Source organism: Monodon monoceros, unplaced genomic scaffold (genome assembly GCF_005190385.1).
Source record: "Monodon monoceros isolate NGI ecotype Baffin Bay Population unplaced genomic scaffold, NGI_Narwhal_1 Super_Scaffold_19, whole genome shotgun sequence".
Lineage (NCBI taxonomy): Eukaryota > Metazoa > Chordata > Mammalia > Artiodactyla > Monodontidae > Monodon > Monodon monoceros.
The window spans coordinates 81,679,553-81,702,895 of record NW_021703775.1 but is presented as its reverse complement, the minus strand read 5'-3'; the positions used below and the strand labels follow the sequence as shown (position 1 = coordinate 81,702,895).

The following is a 23,343-nucleotide window of genomic DNA, read 5'->3' as shown; positions in this document are numbered from 1 at the left end:
TTGGGCAAGTCAGTCTCTCCTCAGCCCATTTCCTTGACTGAGAGGTGGAGGGACTAGAAGAGCTGGTCTCCGTGGTCCTCATTAGGAAGGCGGTGCAGTGGCTTATCGTGGTCCTTTGGTCCCATTCCTCTGTTTCTCCCACTCTTAAAAGAACGGGCGTATGGCAGACACGGTCATCTCTTTAGTCATTTATTGTATTAATTGATAGGATATGACCAAAATGAGGATATAACCCTTTAATGACTGACTCTTCAGATTTTGCCTTCTAATACTTAAATTGCCCTGATCAGGGAAGTTTCCAGTTTCTAATCATTGTCTTCTCACAATAGTCGCATCTGTAGTAGCGAATCTATAAACTTTAAAAATGTTCACCATTTCTGATATTAAAGTTCTTGAAAAAGAGTTCACTCGTTGTTATAGTGCCTACAAAAAGTAGCTGGAAAGAAGATGTCTTGTATTTTGTGTCCTATGACTCTGAATGTGAGCTACAGTTAAATTTGTTTGGAAAGTTAGAGGTAATGGCGTATTTGCCCATTTAATAAGAATTGCATTCCAAATGCTTCCCACATGTATAGAGTCCATCCTGATTATGTATGGTGTGATGGATCAGTTATAATTATTGTCTATTTGTTGAATGAATTTTAATATAATGTGGAGGAAATTATGATCTTTTTTTCTATTTCATTCAGTTGGACTGTGGGATCCACCCAGGCCTAGAAGGAATGGATGCTCTTCCTTACATCGATTTAATTGACCCAGCTGAGATTGATCTCCTACTAATTAGTCAGTAAGGTTTTTTTCTTTATTAAGGACACTGTTTTTCAAGGACTTTTACCGTAAAGATCATTCTTTGCCAGATTTTAAGATTCTGGTGTTTTAAGAGTATTTTATACTAGGAATTATGTTGCAGACATCTAAGTCTAAGACAACACACCATATCATCCTCACAGGTGAGAGAAGGTTACTATGAAAAACTTACTTTCCCATCTCTAGAGTGAGAAGAAGGTAACATATGCCTTGGATCCTTGTGAAACTTAAGACCAAGAAAGCTCTTTTGCAGAATATCTCCTGAGGCCACTGTGTTGTCACATTGTTCTGTGGGAACTTCACATATAAACAGTGACATGTTTCAACTTTATACGACTAAAGCGCTTGTTATAATTTTAGCTGTTGAGAATAGGTTTGGCTACATTTTGATGTTTAAAATATACTTTTAATATCCTTTTCTTACACTAGAACTAGATGCATTATTCCTTCCTTCTGTACATACCTATCCTTGGTGTTCTGAAAGTATCAGTATGTAATTGTTACATAGAACTTTTCTGTACAGTGAGTTTTATTACATAAAATACATGATGGATAATATTTTAAGAACTGACAGAAGCCCTTTGTTTCTTTTTAAGTTTCCATTTGGATCACTGTGGAGCTTTGCCCTGGTTTCTACAGAAGACAAGTTTCAAAGGAAGAACATTTATGACTCATGCCACAAAAGCTATTTATAGATGGCTTCTTTCAGATTATGTCAAAGTTAGGTAAATTACTTTTTTAGATTTATACATGCCCTTGGTTCTACACAATGCATACGGTTCAAGATATAGACCATTTTGTGTTTTGAAATGAGATGTTTTCTTTCTGTTCACGAGGCTGTCATTAATTTAGTCATTCATCATAACAACTCATCAAATACCTATTGTGTCCCCAACACCTCCTTGGCCTTAAAGTCTTTATGTAGTTTTTGCATCCTTTTAAATCTTTGCAATGTAGGTGAGTTATAAGGTATGAGAGCAATATTCTATAAATAGAATTTCATAATTTTATTAAAATTTAAAACAAAATACGTTTTACAATGCTGTATACTGAAATCTTTTTTTGGATGATTTGAGCTAAGGAAATTGACTATCTTAATTGAAAAAGTTCTCTGGGGAAGTTTTCTCCAGTTGCAAGAGGAAAATCTACTCCTTTACCAGAAAGTTTGAAGGATTTTTATGATACCTATAGCACAAATGATTAGCCTTCAGAAGTTTACTGTTTAATATGTATATTCCAAGGGTAGCTAAGATGCGATTTGTTATTCTTCTATATAAATACAGAAGAATGGAACAGTTATCCTTAGTAATAATTATACTGGTTAACACTTAAAGCTTACCATGTGCCAGGCACAGCCCTCAGTTCTTAATATATGTGAACTCATTTAATCTTCATATCAACCTCATGATGTAGGTTCTGTCGTGAATCCCATTTTATAGATGATGAGACTGAGGCACAGAGAGGTTAGGTAATTTGCCTGTGATGGTCACAGTAAGAGACAAAGCTGGGATTTGGACCCAAGCAATCTGGCTCCAGAGTGTGTGTCCTTAACCCCTACTCTCTCTTGCTTTTTTGGAAGTACGTTAGCATAATTTTCAGGAGAACAGTTATGTTAGACTTTCTAACACGACCTTTTCTCTTTTAGAGAAATCTTTTCACATCCCAGAGTGAAAAACTCTGCATGGTTCAATGTACGTGAGTGAGTTTATCTCGCAAGAGTGTTGGGGCAGGAAGAAAGGTTGAGAACTACTAGCCTAAAGAGTACTTTGCCTTAATTTACTGTTTGTGCTTTGCTTAAAATCATGCTTTATAGGTACACACACTGAACATTTTTATTATAATAGCAGAGTAAAAAAAATACACAGAAGGTCCAAGAGATTCTAAATAGCATAATATGTACAATATAATTTTAAGAAATACGTGGATATGTCATCCACAGATAATTTCTTTGAGTTCAGAGACTTGTAAAATCTTACCATTAATTTTTGTTGTTGGCATCTTTAAAAATTTAGTAATATATCAGCAGACGACATGCTATATACTGAGACAGATTTGGAAGAGAGCATGGACAAAATTGAAACCATCAACTTTCATGAAGTGAAGGAAGTTGCAGGAATCAAGTTTTGGTGTTACCACGCAGGCCATGTCCTGGGAGCTGCCATGTTCATGATTGAGATCGCGGGCGTGAAGGTACGCTCTAGCTCGGGAATTTCCTGCTCACAAGAAATCAGTGCAGGGCTTTAAAGAATATTCCCTAAGACTAGCAAAGTGTCAAAACACTGAAACATAAGATAAAATTAAGTGGATACTTTTTCCTTGTAAATATCATAGTTCATACCCCCATGATAATAATTCTCTAATCATGATTAAGAAAAGAGAACGATAAGCATCTCAATAAAGTCCCCTCATGTTACCATAGGATTAGTTCCTTTTCAGTGTCCCTAGAAAACTGAAAGCTCTTTAGGGAAGAGCCTTCTTTGTGGCTGCATGCATTTAACATTGAAATACGTTTTGGCATTCATGTCCTCTTGATATTCTGGGATTCACATATAAACCCCTAAAGAGGGTAGACTGCGTGAGTGAAAGAGGTTAATCAGAAAGGATCTTTCCAACCATCTTTGATGAAAAAGATTGATGGAAGTCTTGAAAAACTTGAGAAAAATGTAGGTGGACTAATGGATTTCAGGACTCACTTGTGCACCAGTTCTCAACTCTGGCTGCACATTAGAATCACTTAGGAAGCTTTCTAAAATACAGGTGAAGGACTTCCCTGGTGGCGCAGTGGTTAAGAATCCGCCTGCCAATGCAGGGGACACGGGTTCCATCCCTGGTCCGTGAAGATCCCACATGCCGCAGAGCAACTAAGCCCATGTGCCACAACTGCTGAGCCTGCACTCTAAAGCCCATGAGCTACAACTACTGAGTCCACGTGCCGCAACTACTGAAGCCCATCCGCCTAGAGCCTGTGCTCCACAACAAGAGAAGCCACCACAATGAGAAGCCCGCGCACCGCAACGAAGAGTAGCCCCTGCTCGCCGCAACTAGAGAAAGCCACACGCAGCAACGAAGATCCAGCACAGCCAAAAATAAATAAAATTTTACAGAAATAAAATTTAAAAATAAAATACCAGTGAATCTGAGAGAATGACCTTGGCCTTTTATTTTTAAGTTCTCTGGGTGACTTTTGTTTTTGGCCTCATGGCAAGGCTTGTGGGATCTTAGTTCCCCGACCAGGGATTGAACCCAGGCCCTCGGCAGTGAAAGCATGCAGTTCTAACCACTGGACTGCCAGGGAATTCCCTCTAGGTGATTCTTCTGTGCAACCAGAGTTGGGAACCAGTGCTATAGTGTAATAGTGTTCTAAATTTTTTGTAGCTGCTCATTGTTTGAAATTTTTACACAATGACTTGTGCTGCGTACTGCTAAACCATTTATTCTTGCCGCTTGCTCAAAAGCACAGAAAATAAGCAGAAGATAGCACAAATGCAAATCTAAAGTCACATTTCAAATTTGATGAAATTTGTTGGAGATAGGATTTTATCTTCTATCTAGATAGATTTTCCATATACCTCAGTAGATTTCTTTCCTCATCATCATGACCTTTTTCTCTAAGATACTGAGCATATGTCTCAAGTTCATTAATATAGAGGTTATCTTTGTGGGCTGATTCTTGGAATATATTATTCCCATTAGTTAGGTTTAATAATTGAAACACTGGGGATGGTTTATGACTGAATTACTTTACACATTTTGAATCAGACACAAGCACTGCATCTAAATTCATCAGTTATAGGCCACTTTTTTCTATTGAACCTCACTTTCAGGAATTTATGAGCTGAACTATTTACAATAGGCAGGACATGGAAGCAACCTAAGTGTCCCATCAACAGATGGATGGATAAAGAACATGTGGCACATATATACAATGGAATATTACTCAGCCATAAAAAGAAGCGAAATTGAGTTATCTGTAGTGAGATGGATGGATCTAGAGTCTGTCATACAGAGTGAAGTAAGAGAAAAACAAAAACCATATGCTAACACATATATATGGAATCTTAAACAAACAAAAAAATGGTTCCGATGAACCTAGGGACAAGACAAGAATACAGACAGAGAGAATGGACTTGAGGACATGAGGGGGGGAACGGTAAGCTGGGACGAAGTGAGAGAGTAGCATGGACATATATACACCACCAAATGTAAAATAGATAGCTAGTGGGAAGCAGCTGCATAGCACAGGGAGATCAGCTCAGTGCCTTGTGACCACCTAGAGGGGTAGGATAGGGAGGGTGGGAGGGAGACACAAGAGGGAGGAGATACGGGGATATATGTATATGTATAGCTGATTCACTTTGTTATACAGCAGAAACTAACACACCATTGTAAAGTGATTATACTCCAATAAAGATGTTAAAAAAATAAACTTTGGCAAGAAGTGGCAAAAAAATAAAAACAAAGTGATCAGGGAAGCTGGTAGACTTATGAGTAATTTTATAACTGGTTTTACTTGAATGATCTGTTAGAAATGGCATGAAACTCCCATTACTTTCAGAATGTAAAGACTAATGGCAGAAGTGTAACACAGAGAGGATCTGAAGATATTGAAAGTAAAATGGAACTCAGTAATTGTCCTTTTAGATATTAATGGAGTATAAAGTCTTTTGACCAATAAAAAAAAATACTGCTGAGAGAAATTAAAGAAGACCTAAATAAATAGGTCTCTGAATTGGATGATCTCTACTTTCCTGTTCAGTGGATTGAAGCTACTCAAGAAGTACTTAGCAATTGCTTTTAAAAGATATCAGTTTGGGACTTCCCTGGTGGTCCAGTGGTAAAGAATCTGCCTTACAACACCGGGGACACGGGTTTGAACCCTGGTCCGGGAAGATAACCACATGCCACGGAGCAACTAAGCCCGTGTGCCACAACTACTGAGCCTGTGCTCTGGAGCCCATGAGCCACAACTACTGAGCCCACGTGCTGCAACTACTGAAGCCTGCGCGCCTAGAGCCCATGCTCCACAACAAGAGAAGCCACCGCAGTGAGAAGCCTGCGCACCGCAAAGAAGAGTAGCCCTCGCTCGCTGCAACTAGAGGAAGACCGCGTGCAGCAACAAAGATCCAACGCAGCCAAAAATAAATAAAAGAATTTATGAGCTAAAGAGAGTAGTAAAACGAAGCCTTCCAAAATCCTAACTTTCTGGCTTTATCTTTTTCACAGCTTTTGTACACAGGTGATTTCTCAAGACAAGAAGATAGACACTTAATGGCAGCTGAAATTCCTAATATTAAACCTGATATTCTTATCATTGTAAGTATTACTGCCCTGTATTGTAATTAGTGTAATGTAAGCAGAATTTTTCTAATGGGAAAAAATATCTCATTTGCATAATATATGATCAGATATAAATGTGTCTGGTTTTTTAGTATAAAAATTCATTTTGGGGCCTCTCTTTGTAGTGCAGCTCCACTTTCTTGCTGTTAAATATATTAACTCTAGTCTAATATCAGAGATGATATGCTGTCTCCTGAATATTCTTGTCTAGGTTGATTACCTCAGATTTCTCGAGTATCTTAAAAGGTTGTGTAGAATGGCACGGCCCCACTGTCTTTGCCATGGTAACTGTCTTTTGGCCTGTAGCACCTGCTAACTTTATGTGTATGTTCTACTGGGCTACTAGGTTACGAGTCTCAGAAAAATTTTAAAAATATTAACTGTACACGGAAGCTTTGGTGGAGAGGGGGTGATTGGTGAGGAGCAAATTAATAAATGTGCATTGGGCCTGTGGTTTATATAAGAATATCAAGGACAGTTAGTTCAAGGTAGAAGAGCTGTCTGTTTCTCCCTCACCACCTACGGCATCCCCCAGCTGCCCAAGAGTGAGGGACCGGTGCGTGTTGCTGTCCATGTGCAGTGTGTCATGAGCAAATTCAGTTGGCTCAGCTCACAGTATACTTGGCATATAAACTGACCTTAAATTAAAGGAAGTTTTTTTTAAACCCTCACGAATAAGAGTTATTTTCATTATATCTGGTACTGTAGAGCAGTGCTTCTCAAATTTTAATGTGCTTATGAATCATCTGGTGATGCTGTTAAAATACAGATTCTGATTATGGCTGGGCTGGGGCCTGAGATTCAGCACTTCCAATAAGCTCTTGGGGATGCCAGCGCTGCTGGTCAGTGCACCACACAGAGTAAGGTCTAGGGGATATTCTTAAACAAAACTATAAGAAACAGTATCCATTTCTGATTTATAAGCTTTGACTTAACAGAGGTGGGAGAAATATCCTTTTCGCCAGCCATGGAAAGCAAAACGCTTTAAAAGAAAAAAAGGCATCACAAAATTATCTTGAGCAGGGAACATACATTTTTGGACTATTTCCTGATTCCATTTTCTAAAAAGTTCTTATTACTTGGATGTGAATTCTAACTTTTGTATCTGTTCTTTCCAACTAGTGTTCTAACAATATATGTTCGAGTAAATGGCATATTAATAGAGAAATAGGTCACTTTGCTTCTGCATTTCATTGATGTTTAACTTTTGTATTCTTTGAGAGTTATCGACCTTTGTCTCAACACTTCTGATATGTTCTTTAGGAATCTACTTACGGAACCCATATCCATGAGAAGCGAGAAGAGCGAGAGGCAAGGTTCTGTAACACTGTTCACGATATTGTGAACCGAGGGGGCAGAGGTCTCATTCCTGTCTTTGCTCTTGGAAGGGCTCAGGAGCTTCTCTTGATTTTAGGTATGCCTTTTCCTTTTTATTTGGGAGATTCTCAAAATCTTACAGTGCAGTTATATCAAGATAGTTGCATGTCCTTGGATAGGTCATTCTACCCTTTGGGGCTGCAGTTTCTGTATTTAAGAATAGGGACTTGGTGCCAGAAAGAGCCCAGAGCAATAGTGAGTCTCATACAGTGCTACTGGAATATGAATGGTGTACCATCAGCATCAGAAGTCTTAAAAATATGCTACCCTTTGACCCAGCAGTTCAACTTCTGGGAAATAAATACACAGAAAATTTTGTAAGTAAGACAATTCATAATTCTAAATATTTTTAAGTAAATATTATGTTAGTAAACATATTGTAGGAAAAAATCATGGTTCAGATGAGTCATTACGTATTTTTACGTAATATATTAAGTGGACCAAAAAAATAGGATCCAAAACTGTGAACGCTGATCCTAGTTAGGTAAAAAACACACAAATGACTGGAAAGACATTTACAGATACCCAGATGTTAAATCTGGATAGTGAGAAAGTGGATGATTTCTTTTTCATTTTCTGCTTTTCTCCATTTTCCAAATACTTCAATGAGCATGTGTAACTTTTTGTAATAAGAGGAACAGTGGGTGTCACTTTTTGCGTATATTTGTATTTAATGACCCTTTTTAACATTCTGTGATTATTTTCTGGGGAATACACTCTTCTTAAAGAATAACTGATAAGTGCCTCGTACGTATATAGCTTCAATGTCAAGAACTAGAAATGATCTTGAGCTCTTACTCTCAGTTCTTCTATCTGTACGATGAGAGGGATAAGTAGTATCCCTGTTACACTGAAAAGGGAAACAAGGGAAAAAGAATAAATGACCTCAGATCAAAAGCAAATCTGAGAGAGACAGGACTTAGTAGAAGCTAAATTTTCTAAAGCCTAAGCCAGTCCGTTTTCTCTTGGTTCTTCTTTCAAACTGCAAGTCACATTTGTCGTTATAGAAGTCTTGAAATGGGAAGTCTCCATAACAAAGTAATCTGAGGAGCAGAAGAAATTAAGAGAGTGAAACCATGTTGTCACCGTCAAATTGAGTTGCCCGATCTAGCAAATAAATATACAGGACACCAGTTGAATTTTAATTTCAGATAAATAATAATATTTTAGCCTAGGTATGTCAAATATTTAATATATATTATTATACTAAAAATCTTTTATTTGTCTGAAATTCAAGTTTAATTGGGCATTTGCTGTGTTTGTCTGAAAACCATACTATCAAGTATATTATGATTCCTTTTATGAGCCAGGACTGCCCTATACACTTGGTTGCTCCTTGTCCCTTAAATTCCCCTTGTAATGCGCTATGATAGAAAGAGGGTAACTGCGCGAGCCACTGGTTTCAGATCCCACCTACGATCTAACCATGTGACCCTGGGCAAGTTATTCAACTTTCTTTAACATTTAAAATTTTTTCTTAAAAATACACCCCAAAAAATAGGAGACTGTGATGTGATCATGGGATGTAACATACTTTGCAAGGTATTTGAGAAATCATGAGAGTATATATGAAAACATCGATACCATTAAAAATTTTAATTACATCTAAAAGAACATGAACAATTAAACCAGAGGGCAAAGCAGGAAATGTATTTGTAATATGCATGGCACGAAAAGTCCCTGTCCTTATGTAGAGTTTTCACTTATAAATCAAGTGGAAAAAGAACATTCCCACACTTTTCAACCTTTATTAGCCTCAGCTTCCTAATCTATAAGATGGAAATAAATCTTCATAAATTTGTTTTGAAAACAGGAATAATATATGCAAATTGCATACTAGACATTTAATAAATTTCCTAAATGCAGGTGTACCTAGTAGAATGAATGATGTCCTGGCCATACTACCTTCATAATATTTTGGGATTTAATGAGGATTTTCAGCTAATTTTTCAGTGAAAACAAGCCTTCTTTTGAAGGTATGTTGCCCACTGTTTTCAGTAATTATCAGAAACTGGTTAGCAGTTTTCTAAAAATATAGTCACACAATAATGTGACTTTTTTGTGTTCAAAATCGGTTTTAACTCCTTTGGTGGTCCTGTCTCGTAATTAGTAAAGTCTAACTACAAAGTGTCTAATATCAGTAAGTCTATATGAAATATTAATAAAACATTTTATTTAAAACCATCACAGAATTTAGTGTCTCTCTGGAGTAATAAGTTATGGTCTGTTATTCAGCATCACCTTCTACCAGATTATTTTTAGAAGCCTCAACATTTGGGACTACGATCACAGCATTCTTTGTAGGTCACGCGTTAATACTTAGGGATAGGTTTTGTGAGAGGACTGCTACGGGCTGGGAGAAATACTTGCAAATGACGCGACCGACAAGGGCTTAATTTCCAAAATATACAGACAGCTCATGCAAATCAATATCAAAAAAACCAACAACCCAACCCGATCAAAAAATGGGCAGAAGACCTAAATAGACATTTCTCCAAAGAAGACATACAGATGGCCAATAAGTACATGAAAAGATGCTCAACATTGCTAAATTATTAGAGGAATGCAAATCAAAACTACAGTGAGGTATCAACTCACACAGGTCAGAATGGCCATCAGCAAAAAGTCTACAAATAAATGCTGGAGAGGGTGTGGAGAAAAGGGAACCCTCCTTCACTGTTGGTGGGAATGTAAATTGGTGCAGCCACTATGGAGAACAGTATAGACGTTCCTTAAAAAACTAAAAATGGAGTTACCATATGATCCAGCAATCCCACTTCTGGACATATGTCTGGAGAAAACTCTAATTCTAAAAGATACATGCACCCCAGTGTTCATAGCAGCACTATTTATAATAGGCAAGACATGGAAGCAACCTAAATGTCCATTGACAGATGAATTGATAGAGAAGATGTGTATACACACAGCCATAAAAAAAGAATGAAATATTGCCATTTGCAGCAACATGGATGGACCTAGAGATGATCATACTAAGTGAAGTCAGTCAAAGAAAGACAAATATCATATGATATCACTTATATGTGGAATCTGAAATATACAAATGAACTTATTTCCAAAACAGAAACAGAAACAGAATACAGACTTATGGTTACGAAAGGGGAAGAGTGGGGCGGGGGGATAACTTGGGAGTTTGGGACTAGCAGATACAAACTACTATATGTAAAATAGATAAACAACAAGGTTCTACTGTATAGCATAGGGAGCTGTATTCAATATCTTGTGATAAACTAGAATGGGAAAGAATATGTATATATATGTATAACTGAAGCACTTTGCTGTACACCAGAAACTAACACAACATTCTAAATTAACTATACTCCAATTAAAAAAAAAACAGAAGGAAAGAAAGAAAGAAGTTCTTGTTTTATAAGTTTAAGACCAGGCTAATTTTTCTTAACCTCTTTAAAATATAGTTATGTGCTTTATTTCTTGTCTGAATTTTAAAAAACTAATTGTACACGTCATTTATTATTTGAACTATTTACTCCACATAACAAAATATTTGTTTCTTGTCAAATCTCTCTAGATGAGTACTGGCAGAATCACCCAGAACTCCATGATATTCCCATATACTATGCATCGTCTTTGGCCAAGAAGTGTATGGCGGTGTACCAGACATATGTAAACGCCATGAATGACAAAATCCGCAAACAGATCAACATCAACAATCCCTTTGTTTTCAAACATATTAGTAACCTTAAGGTGAGTGCTTGTGAAGAAAGAAGGACAGATAATACTCAAGTAAGTCGTTAGTAGTAGGAGATGCCTGACGTTGATTCTGTGGCTGCATCCTTGCTGAAGTCTTACCTTTTCTGAAGCAGGCATCACTTCTCTGAGGGAAATCAGAAATTTAGCAACTGGCATTCTTTTTTGCTTAAACAAATATTGCCACTTGTTCCAAGTCTCTGCATGTTCTCAATATTTACTGCTGCTAAGTAACTTGGATTTCTCTGCCATAGAAATAAGAAGCCCTGATGAGAAAAATATCTGTTACATATTTTTTCTGTTCCTACTCAAACCTAATCATCTTTTTCATTAGCACTGCAGATTCCATATATGAAAATGTTCATGTTTATATTTCTAGAGCATTCAGTAAAATCTGACTTCCTTTAATTTAAAAAACGTTTCATTCGAACTAATGCTCTAATCATAATAAACATAATACCCCAAATAATTCAAGTAATAAGTGGTCTTCCAGTTATCAGTAGGCTCTGTTCATAAAGTATTATTTTTTTAAGTTAATTGCTTAGGAATTAGAGCCAAGTTTTCCCTTGAAACAATGTTAAAGTTTTTAGTTAGATTTTCTGGCCAGCTCAAAATATTGATGAAGTGTACAAAGCCATCGTGAGTCTTCGGGGAAATTCTTTCAGAGTTCTCTCTTGGGTGGATAGAAACCCATTTGACTCTTCCTTTTACTTTCTGCCTGCCTGCCTGCTAGGCACTGAAAACGGTCCTAATTATCTTTTAGCTACCGTAGAAGGTTTTGAAGTCAATGTGAACTAATTGCTTTTTATCATTTTGTTTTCATTTCATTCCCAGCCTAAATCAACTGTTTAGGTACTTAGCAATTAGACTTAAAATGTTTATTAGTCTTGTCAAGGCCCTTCCAGTCGTGTGGTTAACCTTTTTACCTCACTTTTCGGTATTCTTTACAAATAAGGAATGCTTTGTCAAACCTTGGTATTTAACATGCTTTTACCATTCCTTTTCTTTCTCAGAGCATGGATCATTTTGATGACATTGGCCCCAGTGTTGTAATGGCCTCCCCAGGCATGATGCAGAGTGGCTTATCCAGAGAGCTCTTTGAAAGCTGGTGTACTGATAAGAGGAATGGCGTCATTATAGCGGGATACTGTGTAGAAGGGACGCTTGCCAAGGTCAGTCGGAGCCTGAGACCATCGTGTTCTTCCTAATCAAGGCTGCAGAGGTGGCAGTATCCTCCCAGGTTTTTCCATTGAAGTAGTTCTTTAAATAGTGCAGGTTTTGATTTTTAAAAATGAGGATGGCAGTAGGCAGCTGGAGATGTTCTTAAGGTTGAAGAGTGAGGTCCTCAGCTGAGTGGCTGGCACATGAAAGTTTGAGATGCACTCATCTGGTTGCAGTAAGAAAAAAAAAAGGAAGGGAATCTATTTGAGACAAACACATGGATACCCTCATCTAATGAGAAAGAGGTTTACTAATAAGTGTTCTCTTGAAAAGCTGGAGAATGTGTTTGGGTTGATTGCCCATCTTACTCTTGATATAAGGTGGTTGATATTAACTCTGAGGTATATAGACATTGATGTGCAAAACTTTAGAGAAAGTTTATGAATATTCCTGCATCACTTTCTCTTATCTTTTATCGATAACTTCAATTTTATTTTTTTAATACATTGTGATTCCCTGCTTTAATCATTTTTATTACATTACCTTACTCTGTAAGTCACTTAGACAGTGTTGGCTGTGTATCTAAAATAGATTTCCAGAATAGAAATACATCTGTCCTTTATACAAATCCTCTTACCTGGAAAGTGACTTTTTAGAGCAGATAGTTCGGGATACAAGTGTACCTTTCTAATCATAAGTTATAATTTTCACTTCGAGGATCCCAGGTATACCGAATTTTTGTTAATCTGCTTACTTTCCTGATTAAATGTTTGCTTGATAGAGAAAAGAAGTATTTGATATTTGCTACATCAATAGTGTCAGAATGCTTTTTGTGTTAAAGGTCCTAAATTAGTGTAAGACTTTATGACTGGGTGAAAAAGTAGAAAATGTACCTTTTCTTTTCTAATTAGAGAGTTTATGTGTTTTGTTTTGTTTACTTGTCTTTGTTTTTTAACAGCATATCATGTCTGAACCTGAAGAAATCACTACCATGTCCGGACAGAAGCTACCACTGAAAATGTCTGTGGATTACATTTCTTTCTCTGCTCACACAGATTACCAGCAAACCAGTGAATTTATTCGTGCTTTGAAACCGCCTCATGTGGTTAGTCTGTGAATTTGATTTTCAGCATTAAAGGCTGGAAGAGGCATGCCCAGCAGCAGCTGGTTCTCAGAGCAGACACTGCCTTCCTTACAGCAGCCAGTAGCGCTCTCAGCAGTGCCTTCACGTGCACTTGCATCTGACCTTTACCACTCCCCTTTGACTTAGGCAAGCTGTGCACTTCAGTCTTCTCCATTTTACATGGCATCTCTTACTCAGATCTACCAGCTCCAGTGTTCTTTCTGTTCTTTTCTGCTGCGTTCTTTGTTTTTTTCTGCTGCCTCCCCAATAACTTAAGAGCCCTGGCTTTGCAATGTGACTATTTTGAGTCCCAACTCCATCCCTTACTTGCTCTGTAGCCTTGGGCAAGTTACTTAACCTCTCCTTAGCTCATGTGTAAATAGGGATGATAATACCTCATAAAGTTATTGGGAGGACCAAATGAGAGCACATATATCTAAAGCACGTAATAGGGTGCCTGGCAAATGGGAAATACCTATTAATGTGGAGAGAGGAGAAAGGCAAGTCATAATAGTAAAAGCTAAAGATGCAGTTAGATATGAAATACATTACACAGCTCCTTACTAATGTGTTTTGCTTATATTTTTAAGTTTTATGTAATTATTACAGTAGCAGTTATATTTTGGGGGGACTGGAGAGACTTAAGCTAAAAAAAAAAGTATCTTAAATTAGAGGAACACTTATGGAACATGAGTCTAGAAAACAGATGAAGCAATGAAGTACCCTTTCTGATTGTAGCATGTATCAAAACTTCATTCCTTTTTATGGCTGAATAATATTGCATTGTCTGTATAGACCACGTTTTGTTTATTCACCTGTTGATGGACACTTGGGTAGTTTCCACCTTTTGGCCATTGTAAATAATGCCGCCGTGCACATTGGCATGTGACTATCTGTTTGAGTCCATTTTCAGTTCTTTGGGGTATATACCTAGGAGTGGAATTGCTGGATCATGGGCTAATTCTGTGTTTAACTCTTTGAGGAATCACCAAACTCTTTTCCATAGCAGTTACACCATTTTACATTCCCACCAGCAATGCACAAGGGTTCCAGTTCTCCATATTCTTGTCAGTTTGTTATTTTCCCTTTTTAAAATTGTCACCATACCAGTAAGGGTGAAGTAGTACCTCTTTGTAGTTTTGATTTTCATTTCCCTGGTGACGAACGATGCTGAGCATTTTGTGTGCCCTTTTGTTCGTTTTTTAGTTTTTTCTAGCATATAGTCCTCACAGGTAGTTACCATTGGCCCTTAATGAGCAGATTCTTTGGTGGAGAAAATCCCTCACCTACTTGGCTTTATAGCACGTCAGGTTTAGTTACAGTGTAGGCAGTTCATGGGTGCCTTCTGGTGTGTGTTGTTTATGGATATCCTCCCAGATTTTAAAGCTGTGCAGGAAAAGCTGTACTGCTCTCTCTCTGGAATCACCACCTCATCCTCAGTCCCATTTTGTTGCTCTCCAGACTCTGTCTCTGCCGTCAGTTTAAATTCCTGGATTGAATTTGATGCTTACCTTCCTCCAATAACCAAGTCAGCAAGTCTGTCCACACGATAAAATAATAGTAGTGTTGGTGGTAGTGGTAAAAATAATAGCTAGCATTTGTCGAGTATTTACTGTGCGCCAGGCACTGTACTGGTGTTTTACATGTATCAAGTCGCTTACTTCTCACAACCAACGACTGTTTTGTAGAAGAGAAAACAGAGATGTTAAATAACTTGCCTAGAGTTACCCAGCTAGTAAGTGGCAGCGCCAAGATTTGTGTTACAGCAGCCAGGCCCCAGAGCTGGGGCTCGTCATCTCTAGGCCATATGCCTCTGCCTGGTGGTGACACTGGACAAGCTTCTGTCAGTCCAGGCAGGAAATCATCTACCAGTAGTCTATAGGTTAAGAATGATCTGTCTTGTAAAAAATAAGTTATGAAAATGAATTAGAAAGACTGGTAGCTAATGCAGTCGTTGTAAACACCTCTCTAAAACATGGTTTCATTTGGTTCTGGAATATTTTATATGATATTACTTTAACAAATAAAGTATCAGAAGTCATTTTTTTTCACATAAAAGGCTTATTTTGTTAGTCATATTAAGAAACCTAAAGAAAACCGTGAGCGTTTTCTGAGACAGTAGGAGTAGCAATAGTCGCGTACAAGAACCACATGCATTTAAAGCTGGTCACCTGGTCCAGGCCATTTCTAGTGTGAGTGCAGAAGCCTAGAAAAGGTACAGCTTTCATAAAGTTGTGTATCTCGATAGTGGCAAAAACTGGAACAGAAAAGAAGTTTCTTTACTCTCTCTTGAAGTAGTTCCACTTAAGGATCTTTTAAAGCCAAGTAGAATGAAAACGTCACACAAGTTTTATTGACTGGAGATCCTTAAAAGTAGTAAAGTTTAATAACTTCAAGTATATCTCCATTTCATATAATTAACTAATTCAGATAACAGCCATCATTAATCTGAACTAAGGATGCTTCCCTGTGCTCTTTTACAATTTACACTTTGTAGATTTTAGTCCATGGAGAACAAAATGAAATGGCCAGATTGAAAGCAGCCCTGATTCGAGAATATGAAGATAATGATGAAGTTCACATAGAGGTTCATAATCCTCGGAATACAGAAGCAGTGACCTTGAACTTCAGGGGGGAAAAACTAGCCAAGGTAAAAGGTTATGGTTTTTAATCCTGTCCATTCCAAATAGTTCCTAATCCCTTTAGGGAAATGTATACTTCTTAAGAATATCCAGCTTTTAATTAAATAATGTGCTCAACGATGATTTCTGTCAATTTACTCAATATGCTGTAAGACCTTGATCCTTGTGCTTTTAGGCTTTTTCTGGTTCCACTAATTTGTTTTTCACATGGAAAATTTTCAAATAAATTAGATCTTCAGTCTGATGGCTTTTAATCCACATTCCCATTTACTTATCATACCCATGTTAGAGAGTAAACAAATGTCCATTACTGTTTTTTTTTTTTCCATTACTGTTTTTCACTACATCCAATACAGTATTCTGTCTACCTCTTGGCATTCTCCCTCAGAATCTAAAAATAGACCCATATCTAAACATAATGTCTGTGGATATGATGGAATTTATAGATTTTTCTTTTCAAGAGTTAATCATTTTTGATGTTGAAATATAAGGTTTTCAGAATTTAAAAAAGAAATGGTTACCAAAAAAAAACCTTACCTGGGATTTTAGAGGGATGCTATAAGAAGTCTGCATTTTTACCTCCTGTTCATCAAACATCTTTTTAAGATACCTCTAAAGGAAACTTTTAATTATCTGTCTGAAGTTTTATTTATTATTTTTTTAATATTTATTTGGCTGTATTGGGTCTTAGTTGCGGCACACGGGCTCTTTGTTGTGGCACACGGGCTTCTCTCTAGTTGTGGTGCACAGGCTCAGTAGTTGCGGCGCACAGGATTACTTGTCCTGCAGCATGTGGGATCTTAGTTCCCCTACCAGGGATCAGACTGCGTCGTCCCCTGCATTGAAAGGCAGATTCTTAACCACAGGACCACCAGGGAAGTCCTGTCTGAAGTTTTAAATATCAAACGTGTTAATGAGCAACTTTACAGAATTCTTTCAGTACATAATGAGCCAAATATGAGGAAGCTAATGGATGAATATCGTTTCTTGCAGTTGAATTTGAGGAAAATTTGCAAAACTTAGGATGTGAGGCTCTTCTTGCCAAAGAAGAGCAAATGGTTGTATTTACTCCTGAATCTTACTGTTCACAAAACTTTCCAGGGGCCAGTTTAATGGAAGAGATGTTATACCTGTAGAAAAATATATTCTATAGGTATAAGAATATTTACATTTGGGAATCTAGAACGGTACTTCCCAAACTCTACTGGTTGCAGTGTGGGGAGAAAAAGAAAGTTTTTCGGTCAATTGAGGAGAAGCCGAGTTGAACAAAATTAAGCTGAGTTTATAGCAAGACTTTGCAGAGTTTTTATTAGACCATTGTGCATTATAAATCCTCAAGAAATACAGTATACAGCATTTAAAAAAAATTTTTTTTCACATCTTTATTGGAGTATAAATGCTTTACGATGTTGTGTTAGTTTCTGCTGTATAACAAAGTGAAGCAACTATATGTATACATATACCCCCATATCCCCTCCCTCCTGCGTCTCCCTCCCACCCTCCCTATCCCACCCCTCTAGGTGATCACAAAGCACCTAGCTGATCTCCCTGTGCTATGTGACTGCTTCCAACTAGCTATGTATTTTACATTTGGTAGTGTATCTATGTCAATGCTCCCCTCTCTCTTCATCCCAGCTTCCCCTTCCCCCACCCCATTCGCTCAAGTGCATTCTCTACATCTTTGTCTTTATTCCTGCCCTGCCACTAGGTTCATCAGTTCCCCTTTTTTAAATGCCATATATATGCATTAGCATATGGTATTTGTTTTTCTCTTTCTGACATACTTCACTCTGTATGACAGATTCTGGGTCCATCCACCTCACTACAAATAATTTAATTTCTTTCCTTTTTATGGCTGAGCAATATTTCATTGTATATATGTGCCACATCTTCCTTATCCATTCATCTGTCAGTGGACACTTAGGTTGCTTCCATGTCCTGGCTATTGTAAATAGTGCTGCAGTGAACATTGTGGTACGTATATCTTTTTGAATTATGGTTTTCTCAGGGTATATGCCCAGTAGTGGGATTGCTGGGTCATATGGTAGTTCTATTTTTAGTTTTTTAAGGAACCTCCATACTGTTCTCCATAGTGGCTATATCAATTTACATTCCCACCAGCAGTGCAGGAGGGTTCCCTTTTCTCCACACCCTCTCCAGCATTTATTGTTTCTAGATTTTTTGATGATGGCCATTCTGACGGGTGTGAGATGATATCTCATTGTAGTTTTGATTTGCATTTCTCTAATGATTAATGATGTTGAGCATTCTTTCATGTGTTTGTTGGCAGTCTGTATATCTTCTTTGGAGAAATGTCTATTTAGGTCTTCTGCCCATTTTTGGATTGGGTTGTTTGTTTTTGTGATACTGAACTGCATGAAGTGCTTGTATATTTTGGAGATTAATCCTTTGTCAGTTGCTTCATTTGCAGATATTTTTCCCATTCTGAGGGTTGTCTTTTCATCTTGTTTATGGTTTCCTTTGCTGTGCAAAAGCTTTGAAGTTTCATTAGGTCCCATTTGTTTATTTTTGTTTTTGTTTCCCTTACTCTAGGAGGTGGGTCAAAAAGGATCTTGCTATGATTTATGTCATAGAGTGTTCTGCCTATGTTTTTCTCTAAGAGTTTTAAAGACCACTTTAGGTCTTTAATCCATTTTGAATTTATTTTTGTGTATGGAGTTAGGGTGTGTTCTAATTTCATTCTTTTACATGTAGCTGTCCATTTTTCCCAGCACCACTTATTGAAGAGACTATCTTTCCTCCGTTGTATATTCTTGCCTCCTTTGTCAAAGACAAGGCAACCATATGTGCGTGGGTTTATCTCTGGGCTTTCTATCCTGTTCCATTGATCTATATTTCTGTTTTTGTGCCAGTACCATGCTATCTTGACTACTGTAGCTTTGTTGTATAGTCTGAAGTCAGGGAGCCTGATTCCTCCAGCTCCATTTTTCTTTCTTAAGATTGCTTTGGCTATTTGGGGTCTTTTGTGTTTCCATACAAATTGTAAAATTTCTTGTTCTAGTTCTGTGAAAAATGCCATTGCTAATTTGATAGGGATTGCATTGATTGAACCTGTAGGTTGCTTTGGGTAATATAGTCATTTTCACAATATTGATTCTTCCAATCCAGGATCATGGTATATCTCTCCATCTGTTTATGTTCTCTTTGATTTCTTTCATCAGTGTTTTATAGTTTTCTGAGTACAGGTCTTTTGCGTCCTTAGGTAGCTTTATTCCCAGGTATTTTATTCTTTCTGTTGTAATGGTAAATGGCATTGTTTCCTTAATATCTCTTTCTGATCTTTTGTTGTTAGTGTATAGGAATGCAAGAGATTTCTGTGCGTTAATTTTGTATCCTGCCACCTTACCAAATTCCTTGATTAGTTCTAGTCGTTTTCTGGTGATATCTTTAGGATTTTATATGTATAATATTGTGTCTTTGGCAAACAGTGACAGTTTTACTTCTCCTTTTCCAATTTGGATTCCTTTTATTTCTTTTTCTTCTCTGATTGCTGCGGCTAGGACAATACTATGTTGAATAATAGTGGCGAGAGTGGACATCCTTGTCTTGTTCCTGATCTAGAGGAAATGTTTTCAGTTTTTCACCATTGAGAACGATGTTTGCGTGGGTTTGTCGTATATGGCTTTTATTCTGTTGAGGTAGGTTCCCTGTTTGCCCACTTTCTGGAGAGTTTTTATCATAAATGGGTGTTGAATTTTGTCAAAAGCTTTTTCTGCATCTGTTGAGATGATCATACGGTTTTTCTCCTTCAATTTGTTAATATGGTGTATCACAGTGATTGTTTTGCGTATATTGAAGAATCCTTGCATCCCTGGGATAAATCCCACTTGATCATGGTGTATGATCCTTTTAGTGTGTTGTTGGATTCTGTTTGCTAGTATTTTGTTGAGGATGTTTGTGTCTGTGTTCATCAGTGATATTGGCCTGTAATTTTCTTTTTTTGTGATATGTTTGTCTGGTTTTGGTATCAGGGTGATAGTGGCCTCTCAGAATGAGTTTGGGAGTGTTCCTCCCTCCTCAATTTTTTGGAAGAGTTTGAGAAGGATAGGTGTTAACTCTTGTCTAAATGTTTGATAGAATTCGCCTGTGAAGCCATCTGGTCCTGCACTTTTTTTTGTTGGAAGATTTTAAATTACAGTTTCAATTTCATTACCTGTGACTGGTCTGTTTATATTTTCTAATTCTTCCTGGTTCAATCCTGGAAGGTTGTACTTTTCCAAGAATTTATCTGTTTCTTCCAGGTTGTCCATTTTATTGGCCTATAGTTGCTTGTAGTAGTCTCTTACGATCTTTTATATTTCTGCAGTGTCAGTTGTAATCGCTCCTTTTTCATTTCTAATTTTATTGATTTGAGTCCTCTCCCTATTTTTCTTTTTTTTTTAAAAATATATTATTTATATATTTATGTATTTATTTTTGGCTGCGTTGGGTCTTCGTTTCTGTGCGAGGGCTTTCTGCAGTTCCCACGAGGGGGGGCCACTCTTCATCGCGGTGTGCAGGCCTCTCACTATCACGGCCTCTCTTGTTGCGGAGCACAGGCTCCAGACGCGCAAGCTCAGTAGTTGTGGCTCACGGGCCCAGTTGCTCCGTGACATGTGGGATCTTCCCAGACCAGGGCTTGAACCCGTGTCCCCTGCATTGGCAGGCAGATTCTCAACCACTGTGCCACCAGGGAAGCCCTCCCTATTTTTCTTGATGAGTCTGGCTAAAGGTTTATCAATTTTGTTTATGAAAGAACCAGCTTTTAGTTTTATTGATCTTGGCTATTGTTTTCTTTGTTTCTATTTCATTTATTTTTGCTCTGATCTTTACGATTTCTTTCCTTCTACTAACTTTGGGTTTTCTGTGTCTAGTTTCTTTAGGTGTAAGGTTAGATTGTTTATTTGAGATTTTTCTTGTTTCTTGAAGTGAGCTTGAATTGCTATGAACTTCCCTCTTAGAACTGCTTTTGCTGTAAAAAATATTTTTTTGACTCTAGAGCTGAAAACACACTTTAGGTATATGTGTCATTTTTATATTTAACTTTATACAGGCATAGAGAAACTGTTGTCAGTATCTGTTTCCCCAAATGTAGTTTTGTATTAGAGTGTTGTTCTGTTATTTTAGCCATAATTTTATTTAAAATCATTAGCTTTAGTTATTTTTTTTCCTCAAGTGTAATAACCTTGCTTCGGGAGAAGTCAGATTTATTAAGGCAGCCATCCTCAGGCATGTAAAACAGGAACTAAGAAGGAGGTAAAGAAATCAGATCCACAAAAACTATCAAAAAACCCGTGCAGTTTACCGTCGAGAATTGTCAGGCCAAGCAGTTGTGTGCGTGGTAAGAAATCAGCATGTTGGGAACTAGCACGCAGCTGAATAAAGAAAGAGACCGAGGCTGGCAGCAGAGGGTGAGGCCAGAAGAACCACTCAGTCTTGTTCTCCAGGGTACTTGGTTCTCCCGGCAGACACCTCATCAGCATCCGGGATGTCACTGCACTGAAATCAGCCTCCTTAAGTCACCAGCATTTAAGGAGAAAAAAACGCCGACAAACCATGTGAAACAGAGCTAGGTCCCATTATAGTTACAAGAGCAAATGTTACCACTGCCTCACTGCCATCTGCCCTTAACTGATGAAAGGTAAACAAATATGAAATATAGAGCCTTTGTCCCCTTTGAGTTCATTTCTTTGTAGCTGAGAAAAGTTATATTTAAGAATGTTGGATTTCATGTTCGTAAGAGTTTTGTTTGCTTGTTTGTTTGGTGTTATTGTTAGTTTCTGAACAGTCAGTCAGTACTCTCTTCTCTTAAAAAATGTTCCCCCTCAGTTGTATGAGCTCATCCATACCTGTCTTTACAGACCTTTCTATTCAGAGATGCTGCTGCTTTTTGGATGTGGCATGGCCTTGCATCTTTGTATTTTGGGGCTCCTCCAGGTACAGGGTTGAGAGCCAGCCTGAGGGAGCCACGCACGTCTGGCCCTCGGTTGCTGTCCTTCCCACCATGCTGTCTCTGTTGAGAGATTTTTTTGTTTTGTTTTGTTTTGTTTTTGCGGTATGCGGGCCTCTCACTGCTGTGGCCTCTCCCGTTGCGGAGCACAGGCTCCGGACGCGCAGGCCCAGCGGCCATGGCTCGCGGGCCCAGCCGCTCCGCGGCATGTGGGATCCTCCCAGACTGGGGCACGAACCCGTGTCCCCTGCATCGGCAGGCGGACCCTCAACCACTGCGCCACCAGGGAAGCCCTGTTGAAAGCTTTTTTAAGCTCCAGCACCCAGTAGGTTTACTTGGTTGCTGAACTGATTGGAACTGACGGAACCTAACCATTCTTGCCAGGTCTGCCCCCGTGAGTCTTGCCTTTGGTCTCTTGGTAACCTTGTTACTGCCCTGGTCGTAGAGGTATATAATATTTTATATTTTTCATGTTTAGATTCATGGGTTGTTTTCATGGTCCAAATGGTCATCATTATGATTGAGTCCCTGAATAATTAATTTCATTTTACAAGATTCTGTTCTCTTCAAATTGTTTTGGTTTTTTTTTTCTTTTTAATAGGTCATGGGCTTTTTAGCAGACAAAAAACCAGAACAGGGCCAGCGGGTCTCAGGAATACTTGTTAAAAGAAACTTTAATTATCACATACTTTCTCCTTGTGACCTCTCTAGTAAGTATACTATTAAATGTCAAATGTAATTTGATTTTAGCATTTAAAGAAAATCTTCAAAAACTTCTCTTACCCCGTGGCCAAATCTTAAGTAACAGCCAAATAACAAAGTATAAATAGTTGAAACTTAATAACCTAGTTATAGCTTCATTTGAAAAAGAAATCTTCCTTGAACTATGACAGTATTTAAATAACTTTTTTCTTAATTGGAAACATAAGTTCCCCTGTAAGACAGATTGACTACTGCCTTCTGAAGCCTGTCTTCTACCTTTCTCCATGGAATGCTGCTACTTTTATTTCCTGAAGTAATTGTGGACTCCCCACACAGGCTTTTTTGGGTTTTATGACCTGTAGTGTTAAGTTGCTTGCTGAGCCTGTGTTTTATGCACGTGTAAATGCTAAGCTGTCATTACTTTTGCAGTAACTACGATATTATCTTTAAGTAAATAACTGTGCTCAATTTTATTTATATGGCACTAATAAATTAAAAGTGCTTTATCAAGGAATAAG

The 23,343-nt window shown here is 37.8% G+C and overlaps 1 protein-coding gene across 3 annotated transcripts in view; it reads left to right on the top strand.

Annotated features, from left to right (window-relative positions):
- CPSF3 (cleavage and polyadenylation specific factor 3) overlaps window positions 1–23,343 on the top strand; it is a 43,327-nt gene that overhangs the window by 5,400 nt on the left and 14,584 nt on the right. For 2 of the 3 annotated variants that reach the window (XM_029232357.1, XM_029232358.1), the window contains exons 3-12: window positions 690–787; window positions 1,404–1,532; window positions 2,820–2,997; window positions 6,031–6,120; window positions 7,408–7,558; window positions 11,069–11,244; window positions 12,261–12,419; window positions 13,367–13,513; window positions 16,029–16,181; window positions 22,725–22,833. In XM_029232357.1, coding sequence (XP_029088190.1) covers window positions 690–787; window positions 1,404–1,532; window positions 2,820–2,997; window positions 6,031–6,120; window positions 7,408–7,558; window positions 11,069–11,244; window positions 12,261–12,419; window positions 13,367–13,513; window positions 16,029–16,181; window positions 22,725–22,833 — 1,390 coding nt within the window. Of the gene's footprint in view, window positions 1–689; window positions 788–1,403; window positions 1,533–2,819; window positions 2,998–6,030; window positions 6,121–7,407; window positions 7,559–11,068; window positions 11,245–12,260; window positions 12,420–13,366; window positions 13,514–16,028; window positions 16,182–22,724; window positions 22,834–23,343 lie in introns of those variants that run through there. The other variant, XM_029232359.1, reaches the window with a different exon arrangement.